At 37.6% G+C, this 15770-nt stretch overlaps 1 protein-coding gene across 1 annotated transcript; it reads left to right on the top strand.

Moving 5' to 3' along the window:
* The first annotated feature begins 635 nt into the window (after positions 1-635).
* On the top strand, positions 636-12617 carry nfil3-4 (nuclear factor, interleukin 3 regulated, member 4). Its single transcript, XM_082137768.1, has 2 exons — positions 636-1087; positions 10119-12617. The coding sequence occupies exon 2, from the start codon at positions 10244-10246 to the stop codon at positions 11027-11029; it is 786 nt and encodes a 261-aa protein (XP_081993894.1). The 5' UTR covers positions 636-1087; positions 10119-10243; the 3' UTR covers positions 11030-12617.
* Positions 12618-15770: the final 3153 nt, after the last annotated feature.

Consider the following 15770-nt stretch of genomic DNA (forward strand, 5'->3'; position numbering starts at 1 on the left):
TTTTTTATTTATTTTTTGTACGAGTGTTAAAGTATAAAGAAACATCAATTAGATAACGTACCTTCTATAACAAGTCCAAATGAATGATATGTGAACAGCCATGAAGATAACCAGTAGGGGGCGCGCTGTCCTTGACAATAGCCTACACATGAATTGCACACTAGCCACCACAGTCTTCTGTGGTCATCTGACAACAGCTATTGTGTATGTGTTATGTTCTTCTAATTATTAGACAAATAAATTGTCGTTGTTATATGTGTGACATCACAAAAATAGAGCTAAACAGAATTATCAAAACAACATGTAGCCTAGTTATTTATCTAAAAGGAGGAACTAGCAATAATGCGACAAAATAATCCTCCAGTATTCTCCTCCAACATTAACAATAATAGTAAATGAATGTGCATTATTTTTTCAATGATTCTTAAATTCCTTGAAAAAATTATGCATATTACTTTACTATTATTGTTAATGTTGGAGGAGAACATGGTGGTTACAGCCTTGGGAATGAGAATAAGTGCCTTATTTTGAAGGTGGCCGTGTATTTTAAGTCTTTCCAAAACAGTACAGACTTCTGCAATTCCTTAATCTTCAATTTAGAGCCTTCATATCTTTAGTTAATGGCTGAAGAGGAAGTTGAACAGTAAGGACCCGGTCAAGAGTGAGAGAAGACAAGTATGGCCATCCGAAAAGCTAACTGGAAGAATAATTCCATATCTGACCCTTTTTTTCATAAATACAGACACCCACCCACTGGTGCACGTATGTGAGGGACATGTGGGCCATGGTGTAAACCCATCAGCTTTGTGTTAAAAGAAGTAGACACAGACAGGGGCTTGTGGGCTGATCTCATAAAGCAGCTAACAGGCAGCCTCTAACTTTTAATCACACTTCACACCAAAGAGAAGCCACGAGTCAGAGAGGAGAGCGTTTAATCAACAGTGCACAGCAGGTGAGACACTCAGGTCACACACAGACAAGACAACGTTTTGATGTGCGGAGAGTCGACCGGTTCCAGTAATGAGGAGCATCCTCAGTGATGTCAACGCTGGGTGAGCCTTCAGGAACTGTCAGAAGCTGTGTGAAGGTAAGAAACGGGGGCTTTTGTGTGTCCATCAGTGGTCAACTTTGAACATACTTATGACAGTGTAATGTAAAAAAACAAACAATGCAAACGTCCTTTGACTTACAACAGAATCTGAGGTGTCACACCATCAAGCAAAACAAAAAAACATGGCGCTGGCCTTGCTTCAGCAAACATCTCGCTATTTTAAAAGCTTTTTTGCATTACAATAATGCAATTAAAAAGGAACTACAAGATAAGACGCATTAGATACGCAGACTTTCGTAGTTTGAGGTGAAAATGCTTCACATCGCTTGAAAGCCGTAGATGATGTGCAAAACTAAACGTAACAAACTCATTTCAGATGTAACCTTTGGTTTACTTTCATTGCAAGCATCAGATTTCCCAATCTCAGAATGAAAAGAGTATATTATATAAATCAGTACACAAATTAAGCTGTCCAATATTTGGTTAATGTGGTGAATTTAACCTTTTGCATTTATTAGTATTGTAGAACTTGTAACCCTTTAAATAGTGTTGAATCACTATAAAAAAGTTGCTGCCTTAAATTTTTAAGTACAATCAACTTTGATGTTTAAGTAATTTCAACTTAAATTACATTAAACTGACTTTAAAAATGAATTGAATTTTGTGTAACTTATAAAAAAAGTTGAAAATTGCTGAACTTATTTTGATGAGTTAAAGCAATGTAAAAAAAAAAACATCCGTTGTCATAACTTATTGATAATTATTTTTTTTACAGTGTAATATCTCATGTTACATTAAAAAATGTATGCAACCATATTTGGCCGCAATGTCATACAAAAGTGTATATAAGATTAGGCTGGATTTGACTTTTTTCAAATTTGTAAATGTAAATTTCCTTGTAGACCTTCCAAATATTGAGTTTCAGTCTTTAAAAGTTTCAAAAGTGAGTGATGGATCTTGTGAGGCTGTATGGTAAATGTGGGTACTTTTGAAAGAGTGTGTTGTGTTCCATCTTGACCATTACTTCTAAATGATTTCAAGGGTAGATTAGAAAAGACAATTGCTGCAAAACACATTCAAAGTTATAAATGGCATCTCTGATGTAACTGCAGCTTGAATGGCGTACATTTCTCTATCGGTGGAAACAATGCTAAAGATATTTTATTGCTATTCCAATTAAAATTATATCGAGGTACAAAAAGTCCCCAGTGCACTTTTTATGACAAAATTTGAATACAAAATGTTTCATTGCAAATTATATTACCAGCGTAACGATGCATGAGCTCCAGTTGATGTGTAAAACGTGATGATCGTGTTCTCCAGCATGATTTCAGATCATCTTGAGCTTCAATGGAAACTTCTGACCATCCGTACAAAGGAGTTTCTCGTGATCAATGCCACAAATGTACTTATATGAATAGAAATAACGTAGAATCGTACATATTTATTATACATTTTACGTCAAAAATACATTTTATGTCAGAGATTTTGAACATTTTGAAATCCTACAACTTTACAGGTTTAAATTTGATTTTGAATCCCAGATTTTCAAAACAGTCTCAGATTTAGGACCTCACAGAACTGACTGCTATGAAATTAAAATTGATAACACTTGAATAATTTAGCAGCACTGAACGTCTGCAATGCAACAATACACTTTCAAGAGGGAAAAAAAATATGTAAAATCTTTTTACAGGCAGACGTTATTGTTTATGAAGACATCCGAGCCGATCATTTAAAAACAACTGAGGGGGGGAAAAACATAAAGCATAAGAAACCATAGTCCAGGAAACAAAGATGTACAGAGAAGCAGGTGGTGAGGACAAAAAGTAACAGATAGGTTGCCAAAAAGGAGAAGTTTAAGAGTTTGTTACTGAAAAGCACCATCTAAACTTAGCGGCAGGTGCAGAAATGTGGCCTGAGGCCCCTGGGGGCCTCAAGGCCACTAACTACAGTCATCGAAAGCTGTATTTGATGCCCATTAAACAACTACAAAAAATAAATTGAACAGTTTGACAGGGGATTGAAAAACAGGAATTGCGATGGCTTAATGAGAATATTAAACTTCAAAAGGTGATGATTTAATTGTGAATGCTGGACGTTTCAAAGTAAATACTTGACGCTTTTGCTCGTTGCAGTTCATAATCAAGGAATACCGATTCATTACGCCAAGCAATTGCTTATGATCTACTGTTAATGAATTATGACAATGTTTACATTATGGTGTTTACATCATACCAGCTAACTCGCATTAAAGGCGCAGCTGTTCCATAAACGCCACCTACTGTCAGAGAATGACATTGCGTTTTCATTTAGTCGATGAATCGAAAAATAAGCAAATGTGCATTCTATAAATCTACACACGTAGGATAATAAGATAATCAAATATTTAAAGGAACCGTATGTAAGAAATGTATTTCAATTAATCATAAAATGGCCCTGATATGTCACTAGACATTAAGAAATCATGTTCATTTCAAATACTTATATCACTGACAACAGTAGTCCGGCCAGGATATTGTCATTTAAAAGTGAAGTTGCAGCCCTCAACTGATGTTGATGTTGTCATGTTGTGTTTTGGCCTGATGCTCCACCCTCCACCTATCTACCAATCACGAAGTCAGTAGTGTTTCGGTATCCGGGTTGCCAGCTCTGCTCTAGTTACCACAGCTGCAGCTACAAACGTGTTGAATAAAAAATGCCAGCCTATCTGGCAACCTCGAGTCAGAGGGGAGGGGGAGGGGGAGGGGATACACTGCTCTACAGTAATTTGAAAGTGATTGCAGTACCAGTTTTGGCCACAATCTTACATACGGTTCCTTTAAAGGAACACTCCACCGTTTTTTGAAATAGGGCTTATTCACTTTCTTTCCTACATTTAGATAGGTGGGCAAATGCATTTTTGTCTCAGTGCATGCATTGTTTTAGTTTGACAGGGTCGGCGCTAGCTTAGCTTAGCACAATGAATGGAATCCTTTGTTGCCAGCTAGCATGTCCTGAGTAAAAGTGATATAAAAAATTTAAAAAACCCACCTAATTACTTCTTGTGGCCTGCGTATTCACAACAAGTAAAAATAGTGATGCAGATTAACAATAGGCGATTTCCTAGGCAGATATTGACTTATATATTAAGGACTATATTAGGGGGAAGCACAGGCGAAGCACTGCTACTTGGGCGTGATATCTCTGCGCCCAAGTAGCAGTGCTTCACCTGTGCTTCCCCCTAATATAGTCCCAAGTCAATATCTGCATAGGAAATCGTCTAGTGTTAATCTGCATCGCTATTTGTACTTGTTGTGAATATGCAGGCCACAAGAAGTAATTAGGTGGGTTTTTAAAACATTTTATATCACTTTTACTCAGGACATGCTAGCTGGCAACAAAGGATTCCATTCATTATGCTAAGCTAAGCTAGCGCCGACCCTGTCAAACTAAAACAATGCATGCACTGAGACAAAAATGCATTTGCCCACCTATCTAAATGTAGGAAAGAAGGTGAATAAGACCTATTTCAAAAAACGGTGGAGTGTTCCTTTAAAGAATAAGATTTAAAAATTGTTTTATTAAAGGTGCTCTAAGCGATGTCACACGTTTTTTTAGGCTGAAACCTTTTTTGTCACATACAGCAAACATCTCCTCACTATCCGCTAGCTGCCTGTCCCCTGAACACACTGTAAAAAAAACGCAGTTTCTGTAGACAGCCCAGGCTCCACAAATGCCAACAAAAACAAATTGGGCCAACCTGCACCACGAAACATAACAAATAGTGTTTGAGCCAATAACCGACAAGAATGATTTGGAGGTGGGGGTTGGGGGGTTAGTGCGTGTGCACATGAAGTGGAGGAGAGAGAAGCATGAAGGGGGAAGTTAGCTAGAGGAGAGATGTCCCAGACAACGACAACGACTAACGTTCAAATTATATTCTCTTGAATTTTGATATGGCTGACACACGACCAAAGAGACGACGTTCCGATGAACAAATAGCAAAGTAGAGGGAAAAGGAGAAGGAACGCAAAGTCCCGAATTCATGACTGTTTCAGGAAGCACGGAAGGGAGGTGGAGGGGACGGGATGAGGAGGAGGGAGGGTCGAGCTAGCCTCCGTTTTTTTTTTACAATACTTTGAACGTCAACAAGAAGTGACGTCACCCAACATCGCATAGAGCACCTTTAATATAAATATAACAGCCTAATTTATGATTTGACTCATTTCTTAGTTTAAAGGCTGAAATGTGAGGTTTATCATTTTATAAAACCTTTTGTTTTTGTCAAACCTTGCATTATATAAACTTGATTTGTACAGCTTGTACTGAAGTTGTATTGCTTTACCCGTCCATATGGTATTAATTTTATTGTTACACTTTATTTTAAGATGATGTGGTTAAATTGTACTTATGCAAATAAGTACTGAGTATTATTAATTAACATGTACTTACGAGAGTTACGGTTACGGTAATAATGCATAATTTACTGTTATTACTATAGAATCACTATGTCCTTAAAATAAAGTGTTACCAATTTTATTTGTGCAGGTCTTAAAAGGTTCTTAAATTTGTGTGTGATGTAATGGCAAAAAAAAAGCAAACTTCCTTTGACTTACTACAGAATCTGAGGTGTCACACCATCAAACAAAACAAAAAAACATGGCATTGGCCTTCCTTTAACAAACATCTCGCACAAACTTTTTCACATTAAAATAATGATAATAAAATGAGAACTGCAAGATAAAACACATCAGATATGCAGACTTTCGTAGTTTGAGGTGAAAATGCTTCACGCCGTTTGAAAGCCGTAGCTGATGTGCAAAAATATACATAACTAAAACTCATTTTTAGACGTAACTTTTGGTTTACTCTGTAGATAACCTGGATAACAGCCATAAAATCGTACTATTTGGGGTAAGTCAATGTCACCATTGAATGGTCTGTGATAGGCGAGAGAGAGAGAGAGAGAGAGAGAGAGAGAGAGAGAGAGAGAGAGAGAGAAGATTCTTGTTTTTATGTTTATGCATGCTACACTGCAAGGCATATTTCAAGAGCTTTTCTAGTTTTTCTGACTAACTTCTATTCATTGTATACTCAACACAGGAAGAGGAAAAGTATGTGAACAATCTCTTTTGACTTTCTCTGCATGTGTGTGTATGTCTGTGGCACAGCGACAAAGCAGGCAGAGTGTATATTTAGCTCCACAGCATTTGTCACCATCACCGCACCTTAAACTGTTAGCATATCCTATGAGCGCATGTCCGCATTAGCAGGCTGGCAGACAACAAAAAACATCTCATAATCAGCAAGCAAAGCCTATCACAAATTTACATTTCCCCAGAGGATGGATTTCAGAATCTGTTCAACATTTTGCAACAGAGATTTTGTCGAAACTGTTTGCGAGCAGCCAAGTTAGCAACTTATGTAAAATGCACGACAGTTTCACGTTCCAGTAACTGGATGAAAATAAACAGGGTGGTATTACTGGCTATAAACAGATGTCTTGGATGTCATCAGCACAGCTATGGCGATGAAACCAAAAATGAAATATCGGAAACTCAAGGTGAGATTTTTAACTGCAACTTGATGCAAGGGAGCAGCAAAGCTGGCGATGTGGAAAGGCTCATGTGAGCGACATTCAAATTGCACCGCTAAAAACCCACCAGCACTTCAACACATTGACACCTAAACATCCTTTATTCTGACACATCACTAAGAAATGTTGACTGATAAAGAGAATTAGGTTAGTCTTGGAGTAGAACCACATGTCACTGTGGTTAGCATACCACTGTTGCCCACACAATTATTTAAAAAAAAGAAAGGCCTGTTTGCAAACTAACACTGGTTATATGGCAGTTAGGTGCATGAATTCCATTGGCCAGTGGGAAAAAGTAATATGGCTGCGCGCTAAATTTGAGTTTATATATCAAGGGTCTAAATCTACAAGATTATGTATTCTAATGCATAATATGATATGTATAAATAATGTTTAGCATTCAAAATCTAACTAACAAAAACGGAGCAATTCCAAGAGGGTCCTCACACCATCGGTGCTCGGGCCCTAATGATGACAATCATGAAAAATAATATTTGCATACTGAAAAGTAATGGGCAATCTTTCTGTCTATACAGCGCTGATGTATTTTTGTAGGCTAACCTAAGAAGTTAGGTTCCCTAAAAAAAAAAAAAATATGTGGATGCAGATATGTGCATTTGCATCTGCTATGTAAGTATACAGATCGGATATATTCCCGCGTTAATGCGAGTCATACGTCATTGAAAAAGCGACGGTGGTGAACTCAGGTGGACACCAACCATGATCACATGACTCTTTTCAATGGCGCAATGGAGGACGAAGAACCTCCTTCATAGATGGTGCGGAAAAGCAAAAAACTATCTGCGTCCATTGCAAATCGTGCTATTTTTACTTCCTTTTCGGCCTAAGCTTTTCCCTGAAAGTTCGAGTTATAATAGATTGCAAGATATCGATTATAAACACAAGGCTGTGAAAGCGAACTAGTGAGTAGATGAGTTTACCTGTTCGGCTTCTGACATTTAATGTCCCCGAAAACCTCTATAGTCCCATTTAGCTACTTGTTAGCCTTGTACACAAGGGGGTATTACTGCTGCAAGCGCCATCTTCTGGTCAGACTCCGGAATTAATTCTCCATGACCGTCACAGTGCATTATGGGTATTCTCTGGCTGTTGAGCGAACATCGGTTGTACACTCATTATTGCAGTGCATTAAGGGATTGAATAACTATGTTCGATAAAGTCCACTATGGTTTTGGACACCATTACAAATGACTGTCCCCTCAAATAGTGCTCTATTTAAGGGTATAGGGGGCGATTTCGGACACAACCGTAGTTAGTTGTCGGCAGTTCTTCCATGTGAAAAGTTGTCTAATATGTGACCCCCTGTCGCCGATTCGTCATGTAATGTGCGCACAACAGCAACTAAATGGAATCCCAGACAGTCATGTAGTATGAGAAGAACAGCGATCCAATGACTTTGAAAATCGTGCAATGTGTTTCTGGCATTAATTGTTGTACACTGCCAAAAAAAACACAAAAAACACAACATGCATGAATGTGATGACAATGAAAAAGTGGTTCTGGTTCTCCATCAAAACTTAAAACCAAACTTATAAAAGCACTATTCCTTTTTTTCTTTTTTCTTGAAGGACTGACATTTCCTTCGTTTTCAAATCTGATGAGCTGATTAGAGTGAAGTTGAATTACTATGCACAAGCACACACGCTAATACTGGTCTGCGTAGCACCACATTGCAGGCTGTCTCATAGCTGTGGTTTGAGCGAGCATCCACAATTCATCCCCTCCACTGCGTTCAACAAACACACAATGTTTCATTGGCTCGTGGCTTGGCCTAACAGTCTGTTTTACCCTGTGGTAAGCGTACACGCACCTCGCTGGCACGCTCTGAACCCAGATTCCAAGCTCATAAAAAGGCAGAGCAGATGAAAGAAAGGGATGAACAGGATGTGGTTAGCCTACATGAAAACACACACTCTGTTAACTTGGAGAAAGGTTCTGAGGAGAGAAAAAAGAAACCACAGTGAGCGTGGGGTTAGCTGTACACAACGCAAGGTGCGCAAGACTGCGCATACTCTCATGCTACTGTTGAGATTTTAACGATATGCATTCTGTGGACCCAAAATTATTTAAACAGTTAAGCTACTTTTAAAAAGTTGTGAATTTTGCATTTCATATAGCAGGGTTAATATTGTTAATTTAATACATAAAACTGTAAAAAGCTGAAATAAAATGTAAAAAAAAAAAAAAACTTGCTAAGGCAACATTTCTCATTTCATGTAGTTTAACTTGATGTACTAAAATAACTAAAAATGAAATAAAAATGTATAAATGCTATATAGACAAAGCTATATATAAATCTAATAAAAATGAAAATAAATTAATGGAAAACATAAAATAAAAACTATCTAAATTATACTTAAATGTTTTAATTTAAACTACTCAAAAAATGTTTTAGGTTTTAAGTTATTAAATAATCAGTTCACTAATTAAAGTTCACATTTTGGGGTTTCTGTTTTGAAAAATAATAATAAACAAAAATAAATTATAGAAAAACTAATAATACAATCATCCAAGATTGAGATTTGCGACTTAATACATCCACAAAGCATGAAAAAGGTATTTTGTTTGCCCATGACACTTGCTTTGATATTGAGTTATCTATTGCAATGACATTTAGACATTTGTAAATGTGACTACAAGTGGGATTTAGAAAACTAATAGGAGACCCATATGATTAAGTGGAAGGAAATTATGTTTTATCTGACCTTTTGTCTGGAAAGGAAGCTTCATTTGCCACATATAAGTGTCTGTATAGAGACAATACAATGTGTCAGTGACATCAGAGGGGAAGTAGGTCTGTACAGTTGTGAGCATAGCGTTTAGTCTCTCTAGATCTCTCTGTTTCTCACAATAATTCATTCTTCCACTGGTTACCCACAAAATGATGGTCCATCAGACTGTGCGGGGGTTCTTTGAACCCAGTGTGAAGTCTCAGGTTCCCACCATGTCTGAATCACCCCAGTGGTCGCACTCATGTCCTGGATGCTGCACACACCCCCAACACTTCATAGTCACTTCATTATCAGGCTGTTGCTTTTAGCATTGCTCAAGCATTTTTGAACTGTCAATGGTATTGGAAATCGCTAATAGGTAGAGAGCTGAAACAAAGTCCTTGACAAAGATTTTTCTAACCGTATTAGTAATAATCTGCAACAATTGTTAATACTTGAATTTTAAGTTAGCAAGACGACTAGCACAGCTACAACAACAACAACAGTCGCCACAAGGGGAATTTTTTTGTCTCATTACCTCATCTACAGCCCCTTTGACAGGAACATTACAGAGTTGTAGTTGCAGCTGTGTGGCACCTGTAACCAAACTGGTCTCTAGCAGGTAAAGGTCAAGAATTTCAAAAGAAATTGTTTTGCGATGACACTCATAACCTCTTGCAGATCTGACTGTAATCTGACACACAAATGTACCAACAAGACCACCTGCAAAGTAAATAACTCTGCTCTTTCATCATAGGTAAAGCTCCTGTTGACAGCATGACTGAGAAGTGGGGCTGACATCTGACTAACTCCAGACACCACACACAGAGAGAGCAGGTGCATCTTGCGTGAAACCAATCGGAAAAGTCCTACCCTGTGAAGATGGAGTCCGCATTCTCACGGATGAGATGGGAAGCTGATGGAGAAGCCGAAGAGATCTCCTTGAGAGGTCTGGGATTGCGTCGCAAACGGGAGTTCATACCCGAGGAAAGGAAAGACGCGACTTACTGGGAGAAACGCCGCAAGAACAACGAAGCGGCGAAGCGCTCGCGAGAGAAACGAAGGGTCAATGACTACGTATTAGAGACTCGTTTGGTTTCATTGAGCGAGGAAAATGCTCGTCTACGATCTGAGCTGCTGGCTCTAAAGCTTCGGTACGGTTTGCTCAACTCTGGAGCCTCCTACTCCTCGTCTCAAAGAGCTCTATCTCATCTTCACTCTTTGGCCCCGCAACCTCTGGTTTCTTGCCCAGACAAAGATCTCTACTGGGGTAGAAGGCAAGACAGAGAGGCGTCCAATCTATCGGGGAACCAACAAGCGCCCGTCTGTCTGGGTACCCACCCCGGGTCGGCATTCCTTCCCACGCAGCCTATGGCCATACGAAGAAATCACCCATACTTCCTAGACCTCCCCACCCTCCATTCCCCTAGAGCCGCACCTTTACTCTTTCCACCACACCTCGCCCCAGCAACAGCACCTTGGGCAGGACGGCCCCTGCTCCAACCAGGGTGTCAGAGGATCTTGTCGGACGACGAGGGTGAGCAGCAAGTGCCGGCGGATTCCAGCACTGCCCTTCCCCATAAACTAAGACTGAAACCTCGAAACTCACAGCGCAAAGACAATAGAGCTAAATCCGCATCTCCTATTCCAGCATACATTTCAGATTGAAATCAAACTCTAGGCTAAAATGGCTCAGCAGTTATGAATCATCCTACACATTTGTGATAAACAAACTTGCCTGTATTCCAGTAAGTTTGTTGTAAACCATTTGCAAAAAAAAAAAACAACTTCTTTGATCAAAAGGTCACACATTCAGATTTAGTTTCCGAAAAGTATTTTGAAGAGTCAATATTTCCATCATTGAGGTGGAAAGAGGCAAACTTGAATTGGGATAATGACACAATTTTTTTATTTTTTTGGTCCTTGAAATGTTCAACATCTTTTTTACCTTTAGTATAGACAGGAAAGTAGAGAAGAGAAGGAGAATGGGATCAGGATTTGACCTAGGTCAGACTCAAAAAGGAGTCCTTTTGAGCCTACAGCTCTGATGTCAAATTATGCATTTTATAATTTCATGCATTCCCTGTGAATCGCACCCATGGACTTTGCATTGCTAGTGCATTATATTACTGTTTGAGCAACAGAAACTTTGTAATGTTTATTTTTGAGGCCCTCAAAGCAGCACTTAACAAATTGATCATCTGTGACCAAAACAATTGTTTGCTTGCTACTCAAATTTAAAGCTGTCATCACACAATATGTAGCCTGTATTTTTGTTAAACATACATATATATTTTTAACATGTTATGAGTTCTTTTTGAAGTTTAAAGGGGACCTATTATGCCCCTTTTTACTAGATGAAATATAAGTCTCAGTTGTCCCCATGCAAGATGTGTCTGTAAAGTTTCAGCTCAAAATACCCCACAGATCTTTGATGATGCTGTAACTCTTTTGTTCAATTTATAATTTCAGACTAATGCATGATCAATGTCATCTTTTAGAGACAAGCGTCTCAATTATGGACTGACTGACCAACTTCCACATCTCAGAAAAAAATTTTTCTGTGAACTTTGGGCAAAATGTCTTCTTAGTCCATTCTTTTAAAATTGGCTTCTTCCTGCCTCTAAATACCTCCAGTTTGTACAGTTTGACAAAAATGTACCTATGTTAACTGCATTAGCAATGTTAGCAACAACAGTGAATGACAAACCATTAGCTGCGATGCTAATTAACAAGGAGGATATCTAAAACCTTGTGGCATTGACTGACAAGCTCATTTTCATTTAGAAATACGGTTGATGAATGTAAAACACTTTTGCTTGCATGTAATTTTAGGTTCCCAATTCAATAATGAAATATTGAACGTATATAGAAAGATGTACAGTAAAAATAATGATTTGCCTTTATAACACCAGGTTTTTGATATTTTTTCACAATCATAACGGATTACTACAGGCAAAATATACAAGGGATCCAAAAAAACATTTAAAAAAATGTATTTACATTTGCATTCCTGCATGTAGCATACAGTTTATATCCACAATTTACATTCAAAGTGCACTGTTTGTCAGTATAATAATTTATCATTGAACCCATGCTCGTGTTGTGTGCTAAAGTGAGGTATAGTTCAAATATTTGTAACATATTTTTACAAAGATTCATTTATATTTTATACAACATTTTGTCATGTTGCATTAAGCTGTATGATCTTCAGTTTCTTCCCCTTTTTTATAATAAAGTGTTCATGAAAATCTCAGCTTTTTGACCATTTATTTATTATAAGCATCATTACACAGTTAAAGGGATACTCCACTTTAAAATGAAAATTCTATCATCATATACTCACCCTCATGTTGTTTCGAACCTGTATGAATTTCTTTCTTCTGCTGAACAGAAAGGAAGATATTTAGAAGAATGTCAGTAACCAGACAGTTTCTGGTCTCATTGACTTCCATAGTAGGAAACAAATATACTATGGAAGTCAATGAGACCAGAAACTGTCTGGTTACTGACATTCTTCTAAATATCTTCCTTTCTGTTCAGCAGAAGAAAGAAATTCATAAAGGATTGAAACAACATGAGGGTGAGTATATGATGACAGAATTTTCATTTTAAAGTGGAGTATCCCTTTAAGTAATGCCACAGAACAGAGAATAAATGATTATAATACACAGTGAGAAGGACTTTCTCTTGATTTTTTTCTTCATCCTCTTACGGCTGTGCGAGTTGTGCTGCTTGCATCTGGTGACGGGCAGAAGGACTTCACATGGGGCTGCTGCGGTTTATAAGTGTGAAAGGGGGGCTGCAAACTAAGTTTCAGTGGCACATAAGGGTGGGAAAGGTGGAGAGGGGGTTTCTCAGCATTAATGAGTCACATTTAATGATCAATCGTGATGTCTACAGAATATACACCGCAAACGCAGTGCACAAGGTGAGGAGAGTGAGCAACAGTCTGCTAGTTACCACTAAAGCAAGCTAGTGATTTAGTGACTTGCATAACAAGCCTGACACAAAGTTATCTTACATAACTATTACTTTTTTTGAATGAACCAAAGTAGTTTTTAAAACTGGATTAGCATACATTTCGCTCTGTCTTCACAGTTTAAAGTTCTTCATTTGTTCTTTTTTTTTCTGTTGTAACCACCTGAGAGATGAAGGGTGAGAAGTACAATGAAGAAATAGGAAGTTAAAAGTATATTGTCTTTGTCTTTTACATCTGTAAACCACATCCTCTAGTGAAAATTAACTCAGTGTTGCAAGAGTACAAGATCTAGTTGTTTTTGTGTATTTATCTTTGTTGAAAATCTATTTTAGACAGATCTTTAGTAGCATACCTCCTACAAATGGTGCTAGCATAAGCTACAAGCTAGACTCGCTAATCTTAAATTACATGGGCCAGCTTTATAGTTTTGGATTTTGATCAGATCTACTCTATCATATCTTTTCTGTCATTCACCAAAGACATAAAACACTTCAATTTGAGTCACATAACCACTCTCTTTGTGCAATGACATCATAGGTCAAATGCACAAATGTGTTGCATATGAATATTCCAGACACAACTACTAGACATTTTGTAGGCATAATAGTGATTCCATAACAAATCCATCAATCGCAAATGTGCAGGACACTCAATGCATATAAAAAACTGATCCACAATGGAAGACATTATCTGCTTTTGTACAGGGTGCTAATCTAATGGGTAAATGCATATTAATATTGCATTGACAGATCTTGCATCTTTGGTGTGAAAGTGAAACATGACACTTCTCTTTTTTCAATTTATTCATAGACTGTCAAGTACAAAATTCCTGGCCACGCTCAACTAAATCTACGACATCATCAAGACATCAGATCACTTTCATTTCGTATTACGATTACATTTATTTACTTTAGATATAAAATAAAAGGGGCTGTCATGTGAGAATCACAACCAGTGTGATATTGCTTAAATTTATGTCACTAATTTAGAGGCAAGGTCATATGGTCATACCCCACTTTAAACATTTTACTTATGTTTTGAATGTTTTTTTTAATATATATATTATTATTTGCCTTTATGTCTGTGCTTTTTAAATCCTGCAGTAAACAACTTTGTTTTGTGTAGTTTCGTTTTAGAAAGCAGATGGCCCAGTAGAAAAGTGTCATGAAAAGAAAATAACTGACATTTTCTTGTGCACACATGAGATGACAATACCAGATGCTTATTTACGGCCAACAATTGCTCACTTGTCATGTCATTTCATTCAAAGTTTGTAGGACCGAATCTAAGTATGCTGACAAGCGGCTGTCCTTATTGAAACTTTTTAGGCAAAAATAGTCACTTATTAGAGAATATGGGCTGGTGGTTTGTAAGCTGGTTATTACCGATGTAAACATGTAGACAAATAATGTTAAAGGGTTAGTTCACCCAAAAATGAAAATTCTGTCAGTAATTACTCACCCTCATGTTGTTCCAACCCCGTAAGACCTCCTCCATAGACTTCTAAGACACTATAACTTGCTGGCCCAGAAAATGCATTAAAGACATCGTTAATATAGTCCAAGTGACTACAGTGGCTCAATCTTAAGTTTATAAAGCGACAAGAATACATTTTGTGCGCAAAAAAATAAAAAAATAACGACTTTATTCCACTATTCATTTCCTTCTCTCTGGGCCTCGAGTTAGTTCACGTAGTGTTTTAGCGCAGCGCGTCTGTGTTGTACGTCACACGTAGGCTCACTATTGGCCGACGCTGGTCATGTGTGTGACATGCAACACAGAAGTGCTGCGCTATTACACTACGTGAAAAAACTCGAGGCCCAGAGAGAAGGAAATGAATAGTGGAATAAAGTCGTTATTTTTGTGTTTTTTTGCGCACAAAAAGTATTCTCGTCGCTTTATAAACTTAAGATTGAGCCACTGTAGTCACTTGGACTATATTAACGATCTCTTTAATGCATTTTCTGGGCCAGCAAGTTATAATGTCTTAGAAGCCTATTGAGGAGTGAGACAGCTCTCAGATTTAATCAAAAATATCTTAATTTGTGTTCCGAAGATGAACGAAGGTCTTACGGGGTTGGAACAACATGAGGGTGAGTAATTACTGATAGAATTTTCATTTTTGGGTGAACTAACCCTTTAAACTGACATTATTCGGCTCAATAGCACGGCTATTCCCCTCTGATTGGGTTATATTGTCCTGGTTTTAAAAATAAAAGCATTAAACTTTAGTTTAGCCTATATCAGTTTTATCTAAATATTTATTTTGAACCTCCTTTTCGCATCTGAAAAAATATTTAAAAGTTGAGAACCTTTAAAGAAGCTCTGTTCTTTGGGATATATTTATTAGATTACATAAATTAAAAAACCTAGATTGATTTATAGCCTTGCTTGTGATATAGACATGAAGAATCAGAAAAAGAAGAA

This window comes from Leuciscus leuciscus (genome assembly GCF_965113295.1).
Source record: "Leuciscus leuciscus genome assembly, chromosome: 15".
NCBI classification, from domain to species: domain Eukaryota; kingdom Metazoa; phylum Chordata; class Actinopteri; order Cypriniformes; family Leuciscidae; genus Leuciscus; species Leuciscus leuciscus.